The sequence below is a fragment of the Balaenoptera physalus genome (assembly GCF_965194825.1).
Source record: "Balaenoptera physalus genome assembly, chromosome: 10".
Classification (NCBI taxonomy): domain Eukaryota; kingdom Metazoa; phylum Chordata; class Mammalia; order Artiodactyla; family Balaenopteridae; genus Balaenoptera; species Balaenoptera physalus.
The window spans coordinates 62,589,702-62,604,252 of NC_138889.1; the positions used below are offsets into that span (position 1 = coordinate 62,589,702).

At 56.3% G+C, this 14,551-nt stretch overlaps 2 protein-coding genes across 8 annotated transcripts in view; both read left to right on the forward strand.

The window, feature by feature from the left end:
• ARAP1 (ArfGAP with RhoGAP domain, ankyrin repeat and PH domain 1) overlaps window positions 1–2,227 on the forward strand; it is a 62,908-nt gene extending 60,681 nt beyond the window's left edge. For all 6 annotated transcript variants that reach the window (XM_082411232.1, XM_082411231.1, XM_082411230.1 and 3 more), the window contains 2 exons: window positions 1,239–1,388; window positions 1,640–2,227. In XM_082411232.1, coding sequence (XP_082267358.1) covers window positions 1,239–1,388; window positions 1,640–1,657 — 168 coding nt within the window. In that variant the 3' untranslated portion in view covers window positions 1,658–2,227. The remainder of the gene's footprint in view (window positions 1–1,238; window positions 1,389–1,639) is intronic.
• A 9,218-nt stretch (window positions 2,228–11,445) lies between these two features.
• Window positions 11,446–14,551, forward strand: part of PDE2A (phosphodiesterase 2A) — a 92,041-nt gene continuing 88,935 nt past the window's right edge. The window contains exon 1 of one of the 2 annotated variants that reach the window (XM_082478165.1): window positions 11,446–13,022. In XM_082478165.1, the coding sequence (XP_082334291.1) occupies window positions 12,952–13,022 (71 nt within the window). In that variant the 5' untranslated portion in view covers window positions 11,446–12,951. The remainder of the gene's footprint in view (window positions 13,023–14,551) is intronic. The other variant, XM_082478167.1, reaches the window with a different exon arrangement.

The following is a 14,551-nucleotide window of genomic DNA, read 5'->3' on the forward strand; positions in this document are numbered from 1 at the left end:
CTTCCTGGTACCTGCTCTGGTCCAGCCCTGAGCCAGGCATGCTAGAGACAAAGGGTGCAGACCCCTGCCCTCGGGCACTCACTCCCCACGTGGAAAGGAAAACAGACCCAGAAGGAGCCTGTTAGAGCCCAGTGCTGTGGTGACAGAGGGAAGCCAGGGACCCTACCTCGTGGAGGTGGTGGGTGAGGTGTGGAAGGCAGCAGGGAGGAGGTATCGTGGAAGCTGAATCTTTGGGGATGAGGGAGCGTTCACCAAGCAAAGGCGGGGGTGGGGCGGCTTCGAGGCAGAGGGAACAGTTTTGCACACAGGCGTAGCAGGATTGCCCGACAGGGTGTAAAGGGAGAAGCCAGGCATGCTAGAAGTTGGCACTGGAAACGAAGTTGGGAGTAAAATCTCAGTCTTGAAGGCCATGCCAAGGAAACTGAACTTGACCTAGTCGGCAGTTTGAAGGGAGAGTTTTAAGCAAGAGTGGTGCGCAGGGTTGAGTCTGAGTCTGAGAGTTCATTCTGGGTGCGGCGTGCAGGGGAGGATGGGCTGAAGGGCCGAGCCTGGAGGTGAGGAGCCCAGTGAGGTAGCTGCTGCAGTGGGCCAGGTGGGAACAGGCTGGGGAGGACTCGAAGCCAGAGCAGGGCTAGAGGGGTGGGTTGGACTTAAAATAGGTGTTTGTTTGTTTGTCTTTTGGCCCTGCGGCATGCGGGATCTTAGTTCCCTGACCAGGGATCGAACCCGTGCCCCATGCAGTGGGAGCACGAACTCTTAACCATTGGATCACCAAGGAAATCCCAAAACAGGTTTTTAAAATGAGAGCTCAGAATTGTTTGGGGAGAAGGGAGACAAAACTGTACCAGGGCTTGGGCTGAGCTCTTTTAGCCCTGAGCTTCCTGGTAGTCAAAGTCTAAAGGGAAACAGAGCAGATTCTAGAGTTTTCTTGGTTCCTGGTGAAAGGAAGCAGACATGTTCCTCTAGAACTGTTTTCCTGGCACTGCGTTCTTGGAGCGGTTTGTTTGTGGACCTGGAAGTGAGGGTTGTTGAGTAACGTAATTGGCTTGGTTTTGCCGGGGATACAGTCATGTTCTCCTAACAGCTGCTTCTCATATCGGCTCAGATCAAAGCTGAGGGTTTCGCCTCAGATCATAGCTGGAGGCATTTCTGGGAAGGGTGGGTGGATCCGGAGCTGAGTGTCTAGGCCAGCGAACCGAGCCCAGGCCCCAACACCCCTCCTTTCCCCTGCTGCCCAGCACGACGGCCTGGTGTGGCCCTCAGAACCCTCGCGCGTGTCCCGGGCGGTGCCTGAGGTCCGGCTGGGCAGCGTTTCGCTGATCCCCCTGCGCGGCAGTGAGAATGAGATGCGCCGGAGCGTGGCTGCCTTTACTGCGGACCCCCTTTCTGTGAGTGGCTCTCCGTTCCTGTGGGCAGGCGGCTGGGGACCTGGCTGGAGCCTGCCTTCCACCTGACTCACCTCAGCTTCTCCTCTCTGAGTGCCCTCCGGCCCTGTCCCTCCGTCCTCAGTGGGAGTCCTGACAGGCCCCTTTGGTTCACCTGGTTCACGGGAGACCCCTCTCTGCTGGCCCCTGGCCCCTGCTCCCTGTGAGTCTTCACAACGTGCTCATGGAATCTGGACTTCTGTGCCTTCCCACAGCTCCTCCGAAACGTCTGATCGCAGGTGGGACTCTGCCACCGTGAAGCCTTCGTGGGCAGACACCCTCATGCCCTGCGTGCCTGGTGTGAGCCAGCAGGGGGCGCATGAGGAAGCCGCATCCCCAGACCCCTCATCCTGACTGCAGCCTGGGGTTCCCTGGCCAGGACATGGGGGGCAGGCAGCAGGGTCTGCCTGAGGAGGAATCCCTTACCTGCTCTGTCCAGGTGCTCAGCTCTCCTGGCCTGGCCTGCTCCCCACCCGGGTCACACACCCTGAGTTTAAGGGGCTGGAGAGATGGGCATCAGTGAGGCACTCTGGCGGACTACCATCCTTTCAGAGGCTCAAGGCCCTGGGGCCCCCGCTGGAAGGGAGCCCACCCCTTTGCCACAGACTCCAGAACAGCTCTAAAGGAGCACTCAGCTGGGGTGGGGAGGGAGCTCTTGGGTAAATGTATACAGGGCTGAGAACTGGACTTGGGGGACTTTAGCCCCCCTTCTGGTCTGGGCTTACTGGGAGGGCCTAGGCTGCCCGGTGCCCCTTCCCCACTTTGGGGACCTTTTGATAATATAAATATATCTGTATATTTTATCCCCTGGTGCTGAGGTCTATGATTGGTTGGGGGTTTCGGATGTCCCAGGGTAAGAGGGGACAGGAGGACAGGCGGTCCAGAGGTGAGTGCCTTGGATCCTGAAGCTGGGGACCTGACCCTGCTGTCTCCAGGCCCTCAGCTGTTCAGATACTCTCCCCCTGCCCCAGACAGAGCCCCAGGCTGGCTCCAAGCTGTCCTCATTGTACTCCTGTGCAGCTGGCGTGGGGATTGGTGGTCCTGACTCTGACCAGGACAGACCCCAGCTAGACTGAGTCCCTCTCCCTGCTGCAGTCTGATTCTGAGCCAGGAGCTGGTTGTGTGGCACATGAGTGACTCAGGGTAGCTCGTCATCAGCCCTTCTAGAGACACAAGGTCACAGAGGGAGTGACAGGAGCTTTATTAAATTAGGAAGAAGGTCCTCAGGTTACCCTTGGCTCCTGTGCACACCCCTTCAGAGGTGCCCAGCCTTGGACCAGGAAGCTGCCCTCACTGGCCACTGCCTGGCCATCTCCAAGAAGACAAGACCCTGGCAAGTGGGGAGCGATAACGAGCCGTTCAGAGACAAATTGGGGACTCGCTGGGAAGGTGCCAGATACCACATTCCGCCTCTGCCTAGAGCCTCATTACCGGCCTCTCTCCAGGGGCCCAGCGGGCAAACAGGCTGACCTCCCAGCCTCAGCCTCAGCCACTGGAGCTGGGCAAAGTGGGTGGGGGGTGGGTCCCATGACTTCTCACTGATCCAGTTCAGTGGGGAAGCCTGGATGCAGGTGGTGGTCTTGGTGCCTGGACTCCAGGTTCCTTGTTCCTGTCTCTCGGGAAGGGGAGGTAGATGCCGGACTGGAATGGGTTCTCTGGCCGGCTTCACAGTCTTGGACTAAGCCCCCTGAGTCTCCCACTTTTGTCCTGCCCTAGGTGGGCTGCTCCAGGCCAGGCTGACCATTCCACCTGCAGCCAGGAGAAAACCCTTGTTCAAGTGCTCAGGGGCTGGAATTCTTCCCTGGATCTGACCTTGGACTGACCAGCTAACCCTGAGGCCCGGAGAGGGGGTGGGTGAGACTGGAGGCGCTCCCCCGCTAGGCTGCCAAGTGTCACTTGCCCCAGCTCAGGGACAGGCTGCAATGACCGCATTGGGCCACCAGGGGGCAGCCACGGACAACTCAACATTGCTGGGTCCCAGAACAGGTTCTGGAGGGCCCCACGTCTTCTGTTGGAGTGTGGGGTGAGACCTGGCCCTCCCTGCCTTTGACCCCAGGGCTGGTGATACTCTGGAAGGCAGCACAATACAAGAAGTGCTTTGGACTCCCAGGCCGTTGGAACCCGAAGGAGAGAGGAAAGGCCTTTGTGGGTCAGTGCCTGTGTACTCTACGTACTGTCTCCTGGCAGAGGAAGAAAGGCCAGAGAAGGGAAGTGACTTGCCCAAGGTCACACAGCTCTTCTGAATCAGGGTTGAGGTCCATTTCCACTGCCCCATTTTGGGGTGTTCTCCTTCCTCCACTCCCTTCCTGATTCCAACTCTGCTGTCTGCTCTCATAAGTGGCCCCATTTGTCCCCTGGGAAAGGGGATCTGGACTGTCAAGAGTTAATGATGCTTAAAGTGCTTTTCCTGGGGATCAGGGATGACATCCCAACAGGAGTCTTCGGGGCCTCAACCTTAATGAATTATGGTAAAGACAACAGTGTTGAGTGGATTAGGGCAGGAGGCTCTGCTGGTCTTTGTCACAAAGATTTGTAGATATGGGGTCTCTTGGGACCCTGGGTGGTTTGTTCACATATTATTTGAGGTTGGTTTGAGGGGGATGGATAAAGAACCTGGAGCCAGACGTGCCGAGGTGTGGGCAGCAGCTCTTGGAGAGGGAGGAGGCTTCCTGGAGGAGGAGGTGCCCCTGAGTTGGCCCTGAAGAGTGGAAGCCTTTCCAGCTGTACATGGTAAGGAGGGGGTGCAAGTTGGGGTGAGGGTGGGTTGAAGTGTTGGGGGAGGAGGACAGGGCTTCCAGGGTCAACCCAAGTCAGGGCCTAATGTCGGGGGAGCATGGGGAGGCCTGGGAGAGAAGGCTATGGCAAGTCAGAGCTTGGGGGTGAAGGCATTGTGGATGGAGAGGAGGCTGAGCCGGGTGGGGAGTGGGGGCTGGGAGGTGGGGTGGGGTGTCTGTCTCTCTTCCGCTTCCTTCCTGCTCAACCTGCCTACCCTGCAAAGCATTCAGCAGCCATCCAGCCCTCGAGGGCTGGGCCTCAGGAGACCCCTGGGCTCCACAAGAAATCGATGGGGCCGGGGAAGGGAAGATGGGGCCGGGGAAGGGAAGATAGGCCCTGCCTCCTCTCCGCTTCCCCCTGAGCCCGGGGATTGGAAGGGGTGCCTGGAGCTGAGACCTTCTTTCCTGGCCCCATACTCTCATGGCTCCTAAGCCCCCTGCCCACAACTGGTTGTTTTTGAAAAGCAGGGGTGTGGATGCCAACTGGGCAGATGCCGACACTCCCATCTACAAACTAGATTTGGCTGAGTTCCTGAGGTCTCTGATCCTCAGTGTTCTCTTTTGTACTTTGGAGATATTAATAGCACCCACTAATGGGAGGATTAAATGAGCTAATAAGTGTGAAGTACCTAGCACTGTCCCTCGATAACCCCTTCCCAAATATGTCTGGGGAGGCTTCATGGCATCCAGAGTCCTTTCCAGGCCCAATATATTTTCATTCAACAAGCATTTCTTGAACACCTACAGTGTGTTCAGGGCGTCACTGAACAATGAGCCAGAGCAGATGAATAAGTGGCGTGGGGGAAGGAGGAGCTCTTCTGGTTGGGGTAATTGATCAAGAAAGACTCTGAAGAGGAGGTGAGCCTGGAAGGACAAGCAGTGTTTCTGCAGGTGGAGTTGAGAGGGAGATATTTCTGGGAGAGGGAATGGCATGAGCCACAGGCAAGGTGATGTGGCCCTGCAGCGAGCAGCCTGTTGTGGTTGGAGCTTAGTGCACCACTGTCACTCCAGGACCTGTCCCCCATGCCTCTGGTGTTGGGGTCTTCCCCAGCCAGCTTCCTTTAGTCAGCTCTGTGACCTGAGTGACCCAGACTTTGATCTGGGGTATGTTTGTCTGTCTGTCATATACATAGAAGGATAGCTGGCATGAACCTCCCAACCTCTCTTCCAATATGACCCCTCCTTCAGGAAGCTCTTCTGGATTGTTCTTTCATCCAGAAGAACTTAGGGGGTGTGTGTGTGTGCACACGTGCGTGCACATGTGTGTGCCCTGGCCACTTGCATCCAGCTAGAGACTGGCCCAGAGAAGAGCTGTGAGGGACAGGGTTCCCTGGTCAGACCAAGCTGGTTCAACCCCAGCGTATTCCCCTCTCCCATGCCACTTTCAGCCTGTGGAAATTTCCGCATTTTCTCTGCCATGGTTACAGCTCCTACTGCTGTATTTATCACCCTGGAGACACAGTGGCACAGGCACACACATGCCACACACACACTCATGCCCTGCACACACGTGGTGCCTGCACACTTGCTCCTGAACTTCCACACACACACACACACACACACACACACACACACACACGCTGCACGTGTATGAACGCCCCTGCACACAAAGCTCTCTAGGAAAATTGGCCCCCTCCCTCACGCTCCTCCTCCTCCGCTCTGTCTTCCCACCACCACCCACCTCAAAACACTGAGACCAAAGAGATGGGCTGGATGGTGCCTCCCACCACTTGTCAGCTTGGGAGGCCCTTCCCCCTTCGTGACTACAGTGTGTTCTTCCCCACCACCCCGCCCTTCCCCCTTCTGCGTCTCCCCAGCTCTCCCTACCCTTCCCTTCTCTCTGCCACTCCTCTGCACTCCTGCATGTCTCTCCCTTCACCTCAGTCACTCTGAGTCCTCTCTGTGTCACTCTTTTGACCCTCTGAGGTGGAAGCTGTCCTGTCTCCCTGCCCTCCCTCCTGAGGGGCACAGGATGGGGACCTCACAGGCACTGATGGAGACAGAGGGACAGGCCAGGGGGGCCCAGGGCCTGAGCCTCCTCAGCTTCTGTCACTTCCAGTCCCTCTTCCTGGGTGAGGGGAGCGCTGTGTGCCTAACACCATGGAGACCAGCGTCATGGCAACAAAGCCCGGTGGGCATAGCCTTCCTCCTCCGGGGGCCCCCAGAGCCCCCTAGGAGGAGCTGCCAAGAGGCCCTGAGGAGGTGGGCCTTGTGCTGGTGCCCAGCACTGCCTGCCGTGCCCGCCTCCGGCTCATACCACCCCCAGATCACCCCCATCCTGACCAGCTCTCCTGCAGCTTCCACTACCACAGGTCACTAATCCCAGTGGGGTAAAATCTTTTTGCAAACATGAACTCCAGAGCTGGGGACCCTGAGGGCTCATTTATAGACTGAGGGCCAGAGAGGGCAGGGGTTTGCCCAGGGGCACACAGCACGTCTGGCCGAGCTCCTGACTCTTAGATCTCAGTTCTCTCCTCTGGCCTCCCACCTTCCACTCAGATCAGCTGTCAGTGGGGTGAAGGGGTCACTTCAGCCACCTGGGAGGTCTCTAGCCAGTCCTTAGTGTTGGCAGTAATGACGATGGAGATGACGATGCTGATAAGCCCTAATGGGCTTATCACCATCTGCTGGGCTAAGGCTTTGCATGTGTCATTTTATTTAATCCTTGTAACAAACCCTATAAAAAAGTTACTTTTTGTTCTCATTTTATCCGTGAAGAAACTGAGGCATAGACTTGCCAGTGTCAGGTGACTAGTAAATGGTAGAGCTGGAACAGGAATACAGGTCTTCCCCAGCCGGTGCGGGCAAGCCAAGGCTTTATGCCTGGTTCCCTCCCCAGCAGGCACTCTTCTAAATCAGTGACAAACTGTGTTTTCCGTTCTGTCTTTCCTTCTGGAGAGAGTTCCTGGGGGAAGATCTGGGGCTTAGTCTAGGTCTGGCCTTAGGGTTTCCAGAAGTCAGGAGGTTTATTTTCTAAGGTGATGGAGAGGGAACAGCATGCTTAGTCCTAGGGAAAACCTCCCTTGCGGTTCGGCAATGCATAAACTAGTTCGCAATCTCCAGGTTCTTTTAGAGTCCTGTCTAAACCCAGGCTGGAGCCTCAGGATGGAGGGAGGAGATCCTCCCTCCTGGGCCCAGACGCAACTTCTCTCCCGACCTTGATGGAGTCACGTTGCAGCTGCTTCCCTGCTGGCTTATGTAATCATTCAAATATAGCAGCTGCCTTTATCCCACTGAGTCACACCCCCTCCTGCCCCCCCAACTCAGGTGCAGGGAGTTAAGGGGGAAGAGGTAGATTAGGGCTGAGTGGGTGGCTCGGGCCTCCTGGTAAGGAGGATCCTAGTGTGCTGGATTGGAGGGTGGTGGAGGTGAGGGAGCTGGGCCAGGGCGCCAAGGAGAGTAAAACCTTCCCCAGAGTTGGAAGCCACAGAGTCACTTCTGACCTGTCCCTGCTGAAATTACACATTCCTGGGGATCCCTTCCCAGGGTTACAAGCTGTATCTGCAGATTTCCCTCCCAGCCCTCTGTCCAGCTGGAGGAGGGGAGGAGGAGGAGGAGAGGTGAAAGATTACAAGAGGAGGAGCTAGTCCAGTGGGGCAGTGACCAGGAGTCCTTGGTCATAGGCCCAGCCCTGCCCTTTACTCACTGTGCGACCTGGGTGTGTTTCTGCCCTCTCTCACCTGTTTCCCCATCTGTACAATGAGGGATTGGACTCTACTGGCTCTAGAACCTTATGCTGCCTGATCCGTATCCCAGGAGATGACCTCGACCTTAGGCAGAAGGCACTTCCAAGTGTCTGGTCCAGCCCCATCCTAGGCTGACATCCCTCTCCTCTTTTCTGTGCCCACCCTAAGTCTGCCCATCTTCCCTGGGCGAGTTCAGCACTACCACCCCATCCATGGGGCAGTGTAGGTAGAATGCTAGGATTCTGATCTGAGGGGCTGCCTCTCCCCTCCCTGAACTTGCCATCTGTTCCACCACTTCACCCCCCCTGCCTAGCAGGAACGGGGAGCTCACTGCCCCCACCTGAGGTCACCCCTTCCCCCATAGGGCAGCTCTGGCTGATCCTGGAACCTGAAGTAGGCCCACAATGCCTCAGCCCTCAGTTTCTGCATCCCCAAAGCCACCTTCCTGAGATGTGGAAGAAGCCATTCTGGAGGCAGTGGTGGCCTTTTGTTCCTTTCAGCAAAGGCCTTGTCACCCATGGTGTGGTGGGGTCTGTGCTTAATGTGGAAATACAGGGAAGTATGCCAGGCCCCTGCCAAGGACATGGTGCTCCTCTAGCCATTGTCCTTGGAGCCACAGTTGGCAGCTTCTGGCTGAGGAGGAGAAGGAGAAGCACTGTGAGATGGTTCCCTCTGATGCCTTCCCCCACCTCCCTGCTGAGATCTTGTTGCCAAGATCCAGATGTAGACATCCTGGCGCCCAGCCAGAGGGAGTCACCCAGGAGTTTTCGGGCCAACCCTCCGTGAAACCCGTGTTCTGCCAATAACCAGCCTTCCCCCTGGAGAGCAGTGGGCTGTTTCACGCTCCACAGCTTCAGTCTTTTCCCTACAGGGGAGGAGAATTCCCACAGCAGATCGGTAAGGCCTGCACCACCTGTGTCCTCACATCCACCTGCAGCCTCTTATTGAGGGCTTGCTCCAGTGTGTCCTGGACTGAGCTCTGAAGTGCCCCATCTCATTTCCACGCTCACCTGTGTCTCCTTCCTACTTTCCTACCTCAACATTTCTCACTTGTATCTGGTGAGGCTGCCCAAAGTCTGGGGCCTGGAGCTGAGGTGAATAGGACTTCGGCCTGTCCTTGAGGAAAATGTGATCCAGTAGGAGAAAGGAGATGGGCCTGAGCAGGGGGATGAGGTGTTGGGACAGGTGGCAAGTTAGGGAGGGGAGAGACAGCCAGGCATGCTCCGCCCAGAATCCAGTTACCCCTCCTGCCTACCCTGTCCCTGGTGGGTGGGGGCAGGTGGGTGTTGAATTGGCCTAGGAAGGCTGGGCCAGGATTTGGGATGGGCAGAGAAAAGGAAGACAAAGGGAAGTCAGCCTAGGAAGGGAAACAGACTATACCAAGTCAAGGAGGAGGAAACGACTAGCATGTGCTTAGGGACTAGACCCTGCTCCACCTGGAGCAGAGGGTGGAGAGGTCAGCCAGGGTCGATCATGAGAAACCTCAGATGCCAGGCTGAGGAACTTGGCCCTTATCCTGAGAGCACTGGGAACCAAGCAAGGGTTTTGAGGAGGAGTTAACATGACCAGCTAGATGTCTTAGAAAGTCAGTACTAGAGGCAGGATGGAGATGGAATAAAGGGATTGAGTTGGAGTAGGGGTCTGGAGAATGACCAGGGAAGGGGGAAGTAAGCTGGGGCTCAGCACAAGGAGGGAGTGGATAAATGTGAGAGAATTACAGAGGGAGAATTGACAGGCCTTCATGACAGATTTGACAGAGGAAGTGAAGGCGAGCAAAGAGTCAAGGCAACTTTGAAGTTTCCAGATTGGGGATTAGACGTTTGCTGATGCCTTTGATAAAGACAAAAGATGTGTTGATGTTGAATATTTGAGTGTGAGGGGCCTGTGAGATGTTCCCAGAGGATATGTTCAGGAGGTAGCCTGTACTGGACAGCTGGAGCTCCAGAGAGAGAGGGCTGGCCCACAGGGGGCACTCGGGAGTTGGGGTGTTGGGGGAGCGCTCCGTGCTCCGTGGGGGTGGGGTGGATAATGAGGGGAAACAGGGTCCGGTCCTCCAGAGAGGGGGCAAAAATAGGAAGAATCAGTGAGGGAGACAAAGGAGCGGCCGTGTGGAAGGTGCGAATGAAACAGCCGCCTGGGAGGGGCCGGGGAGGACAATGAGAAGAAGCCGCCGCCTTTGGCAATGAGGAGGTAGCTGGAGCCTGTGGAGCCTGCGGTCCTCGCGAGGCGGTGGGCGCGGAGCGGAGGCCGGATCCCAGAGGCTGCATCCTCCCGTCGCCTTTGGCAGCCACCCGCCTCCCAGGAACGTCCTGCTTCCCTCCAGCTCCCCAACAAGCAAAAAAATGTCTGCTGGCCGGCTGCGGGGCAGCGCGGTACAGGCTGATCAGCACCCTGGAGAGCGACCGGGGCGGGGCCTGCGGTGGGGCGGGGCTTCGCCGTAATCTCACAGGGCCTTTGGTTCCCGCACTGGCTGGTTTTGCAGGCCGGTTCGAGGTGGAGGAGTGAAGAGCAGGCCCGGACAGTCTCAGGCCTTCTCTCTTTTCGGCACCTTCCCCCTCCCGACACTGCCTTGCAGGAACCCCCAACATTTGGGGCTGTTACTCCCTTGGCGCCATCATTTCAACCTCTTTAGGGGAGGGAAGGGGAGGAACGCACTATGTACCAGGAATTTTGTGGATGTTACCCAAACCTCACAACTCTATGAGTTTGGAATTTGTCACCCATCTTTCAGATGAGAACACTAAATTGAAGTTCAGAGAGGTTAAATAACTTGCCCAGAGCACATGGCAGAGCTGGGATTTGAACTTATATCTGCCTGGCTCTAAGTCCTGGAGTGCGCATAGTCCTGGATCTCGCACCTCATTCCTACAGACTCCTTACTTCCGGGGCAACTGTGGAGGCTGGTGTGGCAGTGGGGTGGGCAGGAGACCCTCCCTCCCCCCCTGATTTGCTTGAGCATAATCCTGGGAGATTTTTGAGGATGAGACCTCTACCATCATTTCCAGAGCAGGAGAGGAGAAAGAAGGCTGAGAGGCAAGTAAGGCCTCAATGCACCTGCTCCCCTCCACGCCCAGAAGGCACCCTCCTTTGAACTCCTCTGACTCAGCTTCTGACCGCCAGGCTCCTCAGGGCATGAAAGGGAGCTGTGCAAGGCCAAAACTGGCTGTGGTCCAGGGCCTTGGCTTTCTGAGCCCATAGAATGCCTTCCTAGCTAGCAGGCATGGAGGGGCGAGGTCCTAGGCATGGGCCAGGTTGAGGAAACCATTTGCCCAGAGCTTTCGGAGATCTAAAATTCCACCTTCTGGGGCCACAGTGGGAAGCAAAGGCTCCCTCACATTTTCTTTCCTAATGCTTCCTAAGTCACAGACAACTGCTTTCTGTAGCCCTCGGCCTGGGCAGTCCTCCTGCACAAGCTCGCTCATTCCTGTCCACCCCCGTCCCTGGACGCACCCACACCCCTCAGCAGGGTCAGGTTTCCACTCAGCCTCATGGGCTTTTCTGCCTGGAGCTCGGTGTGTGCGGCAGGGATTACTCCCCGCCACAGCTCAGAGAGGTGGGGTTACTGGTGAGGGTTATGTGTAGCTCCTCTATCCTGCAATACACCCCGTTTTCCTGGGGCTCCCTCCTTGCCTTAAAAAACCCAGCTGATATCCTCTCTTCTAGAAATGCTTGCCAATTGCTGGACTCCCTCTGGGCACCATGGACCCTGTGCTCCCCTCTGTCACACAGCAAGTACCCCCTTCCCCTTGCCTGGGTGCTGTTCCAAGGCAAGGCACAGTTTTGTCATATCTGATGAGGTTGGTCAGTGGTAGGTGTTCCTGAATGAATGAATGAATGAATGAGGAAATTAGTGGTGGAACCAGGACTTGAACCCCCATCTCCTGCCTCCAGGTGTGGAGCTTTCTCTCCTCTGTCCAACAGGAGCTTTGCTGAGACAGTTCCCTACATGTCCCATTGCCTAAAATGCCCCTATTCCATTGGGTTAACGCTTCCTCCTCAGGAGTCAGGAGTCTGTCTGCCCTCAGGGACATGGCAGAGGTGAAGCAGGCCCTCCCCTATGCCTGTGGACAGTGAAGCCATGTGGAGCGTGCTGTGGCCTGGGTGCCACAACTCCTAGTAGAATTCCGTGCTCATGCATCAGCTCCCACAGTGTCCGAGCTAAATAGAGCCACCAAGAGGTGGACTCTGTGATGAGGCTTTGAGTCCAAAGGCCATCAGCAAAAGCCCCCTGAGCCTCCTGTGTACCCAACTCCATGCTGAGGATGCACCCTAGGACATGATACAATCCCAGTAAGGGAGGCCAGAGAATCTAGTTCTGCCAGGAGGCCCTATGGCCCTTCCATACTTGAGGAGGGCATGGGAGTGTCCCCTTGACCTGAGGGTCTGGGTTCTGTGTACCTGCCCCTCATACCCAGATCTCATCCTAGCTCACAAGCATTGAAAATGCCTCAAAATCCCTTATCTTCACATTTCTTTCTCTGGGCTCCTCTATCAGCTTTCTCTCTCTCTCTCTCTCTCTCCATTTCCATGTCTTTTTTCCCCCCTGTCTTTGTTCCTCTGTGTGTGTGTTTTCCCTATGCCTCTCTGATCTTTTGTATTTCCATCTTGATCGCCATGGGGCTCTGATCCCTCTCTCCTCTCCTTCATGTGTTTCTCTACCCCTTCCTGTCTCTGTCTGTTTCTGTCTCTCAGTCTCTCCCTCTGTGTGTGAGTCTTTCTTTTCCTCTCTCCCAGCCAGAGTCTCTCTCTACCCCTCCCTCCCTCTCTCCCTCTCTGTCTGGGCCTCTCTGTTCCTCCTCCCTCCTCCCTCCCCCTTCTGCATTATCAGACCTGCTCCAACCTCCTCCCAGAGTAAGCCTAGCGGCAGAGGCAGTGGCAGCCGGAGAAGCAGGAGCATCCAGGGCAGCAGGGCTGGATTGGGGTGTTGAGTCCAGGCTGAGTCGGGGACAGGCCGCTGCTCTTGGTCCCCGTGCCTGCTGGGCCAGGCGCCCTGCCTGGAACCCCGGGCAGGGTGGACAGGGCGAGGTGCCACTTTAGTCTGGCTGGGGAGGCAGATGATGAGGAGCGATGGGGCAGGCATGCGGCCACTCCATCCTCTGCAGGAGCCAGCAGTACCCGGCAGCGCGACCGGCTGAGCCGTGAGTACTGTTGAGGGGCTGGGGTCTGGGTGAGTGGCTGCAGGAGGTGCCATGGACAGGGTCCTGGGAGTCCCTCCAAGGAGCTGGGGTTGGTGTAGAGCTGAGCCACGTGGGAGGATCGATCCTGCTCCAGGGCACCCGGTTGCTGGACTATAGCATAGAGGGGGGGGTCTCTGTGCAGGGCGGGGGTGCCTGATATCAACCTAGGGCGTGTTGGGGCTGGGGTCCCATAGAAGGGGATGGTGGCTACGGGAAGGCTTGATAATGAACGTGAACCATCCCTTCAGGCGCAGGGGGTTGGGGAGGTCTGTGTGGGTGGGTGGCGGTGTGTGTGTGTGTGTGTGTGTGTGTTTCCAAGGAGCCCTGGAGTCTGATAGACTAATTCAGGACTCTGGAGAGGGATGATGTCCCAGACCAGGGCGTGTGTGTGTGTGTGTGTGTGTGTGTGTGTGTGTGTAGAGAGAGAGAACATGAATTATGAATAAGAGTGGCCCTGGAGCAGGAGAGGGTCTGGGGCAACTGCTCTCCATGGAATGAGGATTGGGATTCAGAGCTGCCAATTTAGGCAACTTTGTCCCCAAAGCTCCTATCCCAGAGGGAGTCATGGGGCTGGTTGGGATGAGGCTCCTGTGCACCAGCCTCGTGAGCACCCACATGCAGCGAGATGCACGTGCAGGTGAGTGGAGGGGGGTTCTGTGGAGATGCCCTTCCACCACCTGAGGGCTGCCGAGGTAGCAGGCAAGTGACATGTGTCTCCAAGTCTCCAAGTCAGTGGCGGTGCGGGTCTATGCCAGGCTATGTGAGGGTGTGTGTGTGTGTGTGCATACATGTGGGGGGGTACAAGGGACATGTGGGGTGTAGAGGGGCATGTAGAGTTCTGGGGTCCTTGGTGGTTGGATGTGCAGCAGCCTGTCAGGGTGTGTGAGCATCCCGGTGTGACTCTCAGAGTTTTTGTGAGAGTATGTGTGCAGGGGTGTGTGTGTGTATGCGTGTGTGTGTGTGTTTGAATTTGTATATTGGCATGCATGTTAATATGTGTGCTGTGTCTGCAAAATAGAGTGACTCAATATTGAGCATGTTGTTTGATTCCATGTGTATTCATGTTTGTGTGTGTTTGTTAGTGTGTGAATATTAGTACTACCGTGTGTGTGTGTGTGTGTGTATACGTGGGTGTCTGTATTAGCATGTGTTCCGGTGTGGGTGAGTGATCATGGTGCTAGTGTGCATGAGTGTGTATGTTGGTGCTTGTGTGGCTGGTGTGTGTGTGTGTGTGTGTGTGTGTGTCTATATTGTGTGTTCATCTGAGTGTGTGTGGGTGGCTGTTTCCTTCCCCTGGTGGTTGAGGACACAGTTGGGACACTGGCCCACCGAGGCCGGGCGGGGGTGGACAAATGTGTGACCACCTCCATGAGCTCAGGACAATTCATTCTACACCCTGTGGGGAGATGCAGAAAAGGAATAGGCAATAATGGCTCTGCTCTCTGGGGCCTCCTAAGCTTCCTAACATAAAATAGCTTGAAAATAATTAA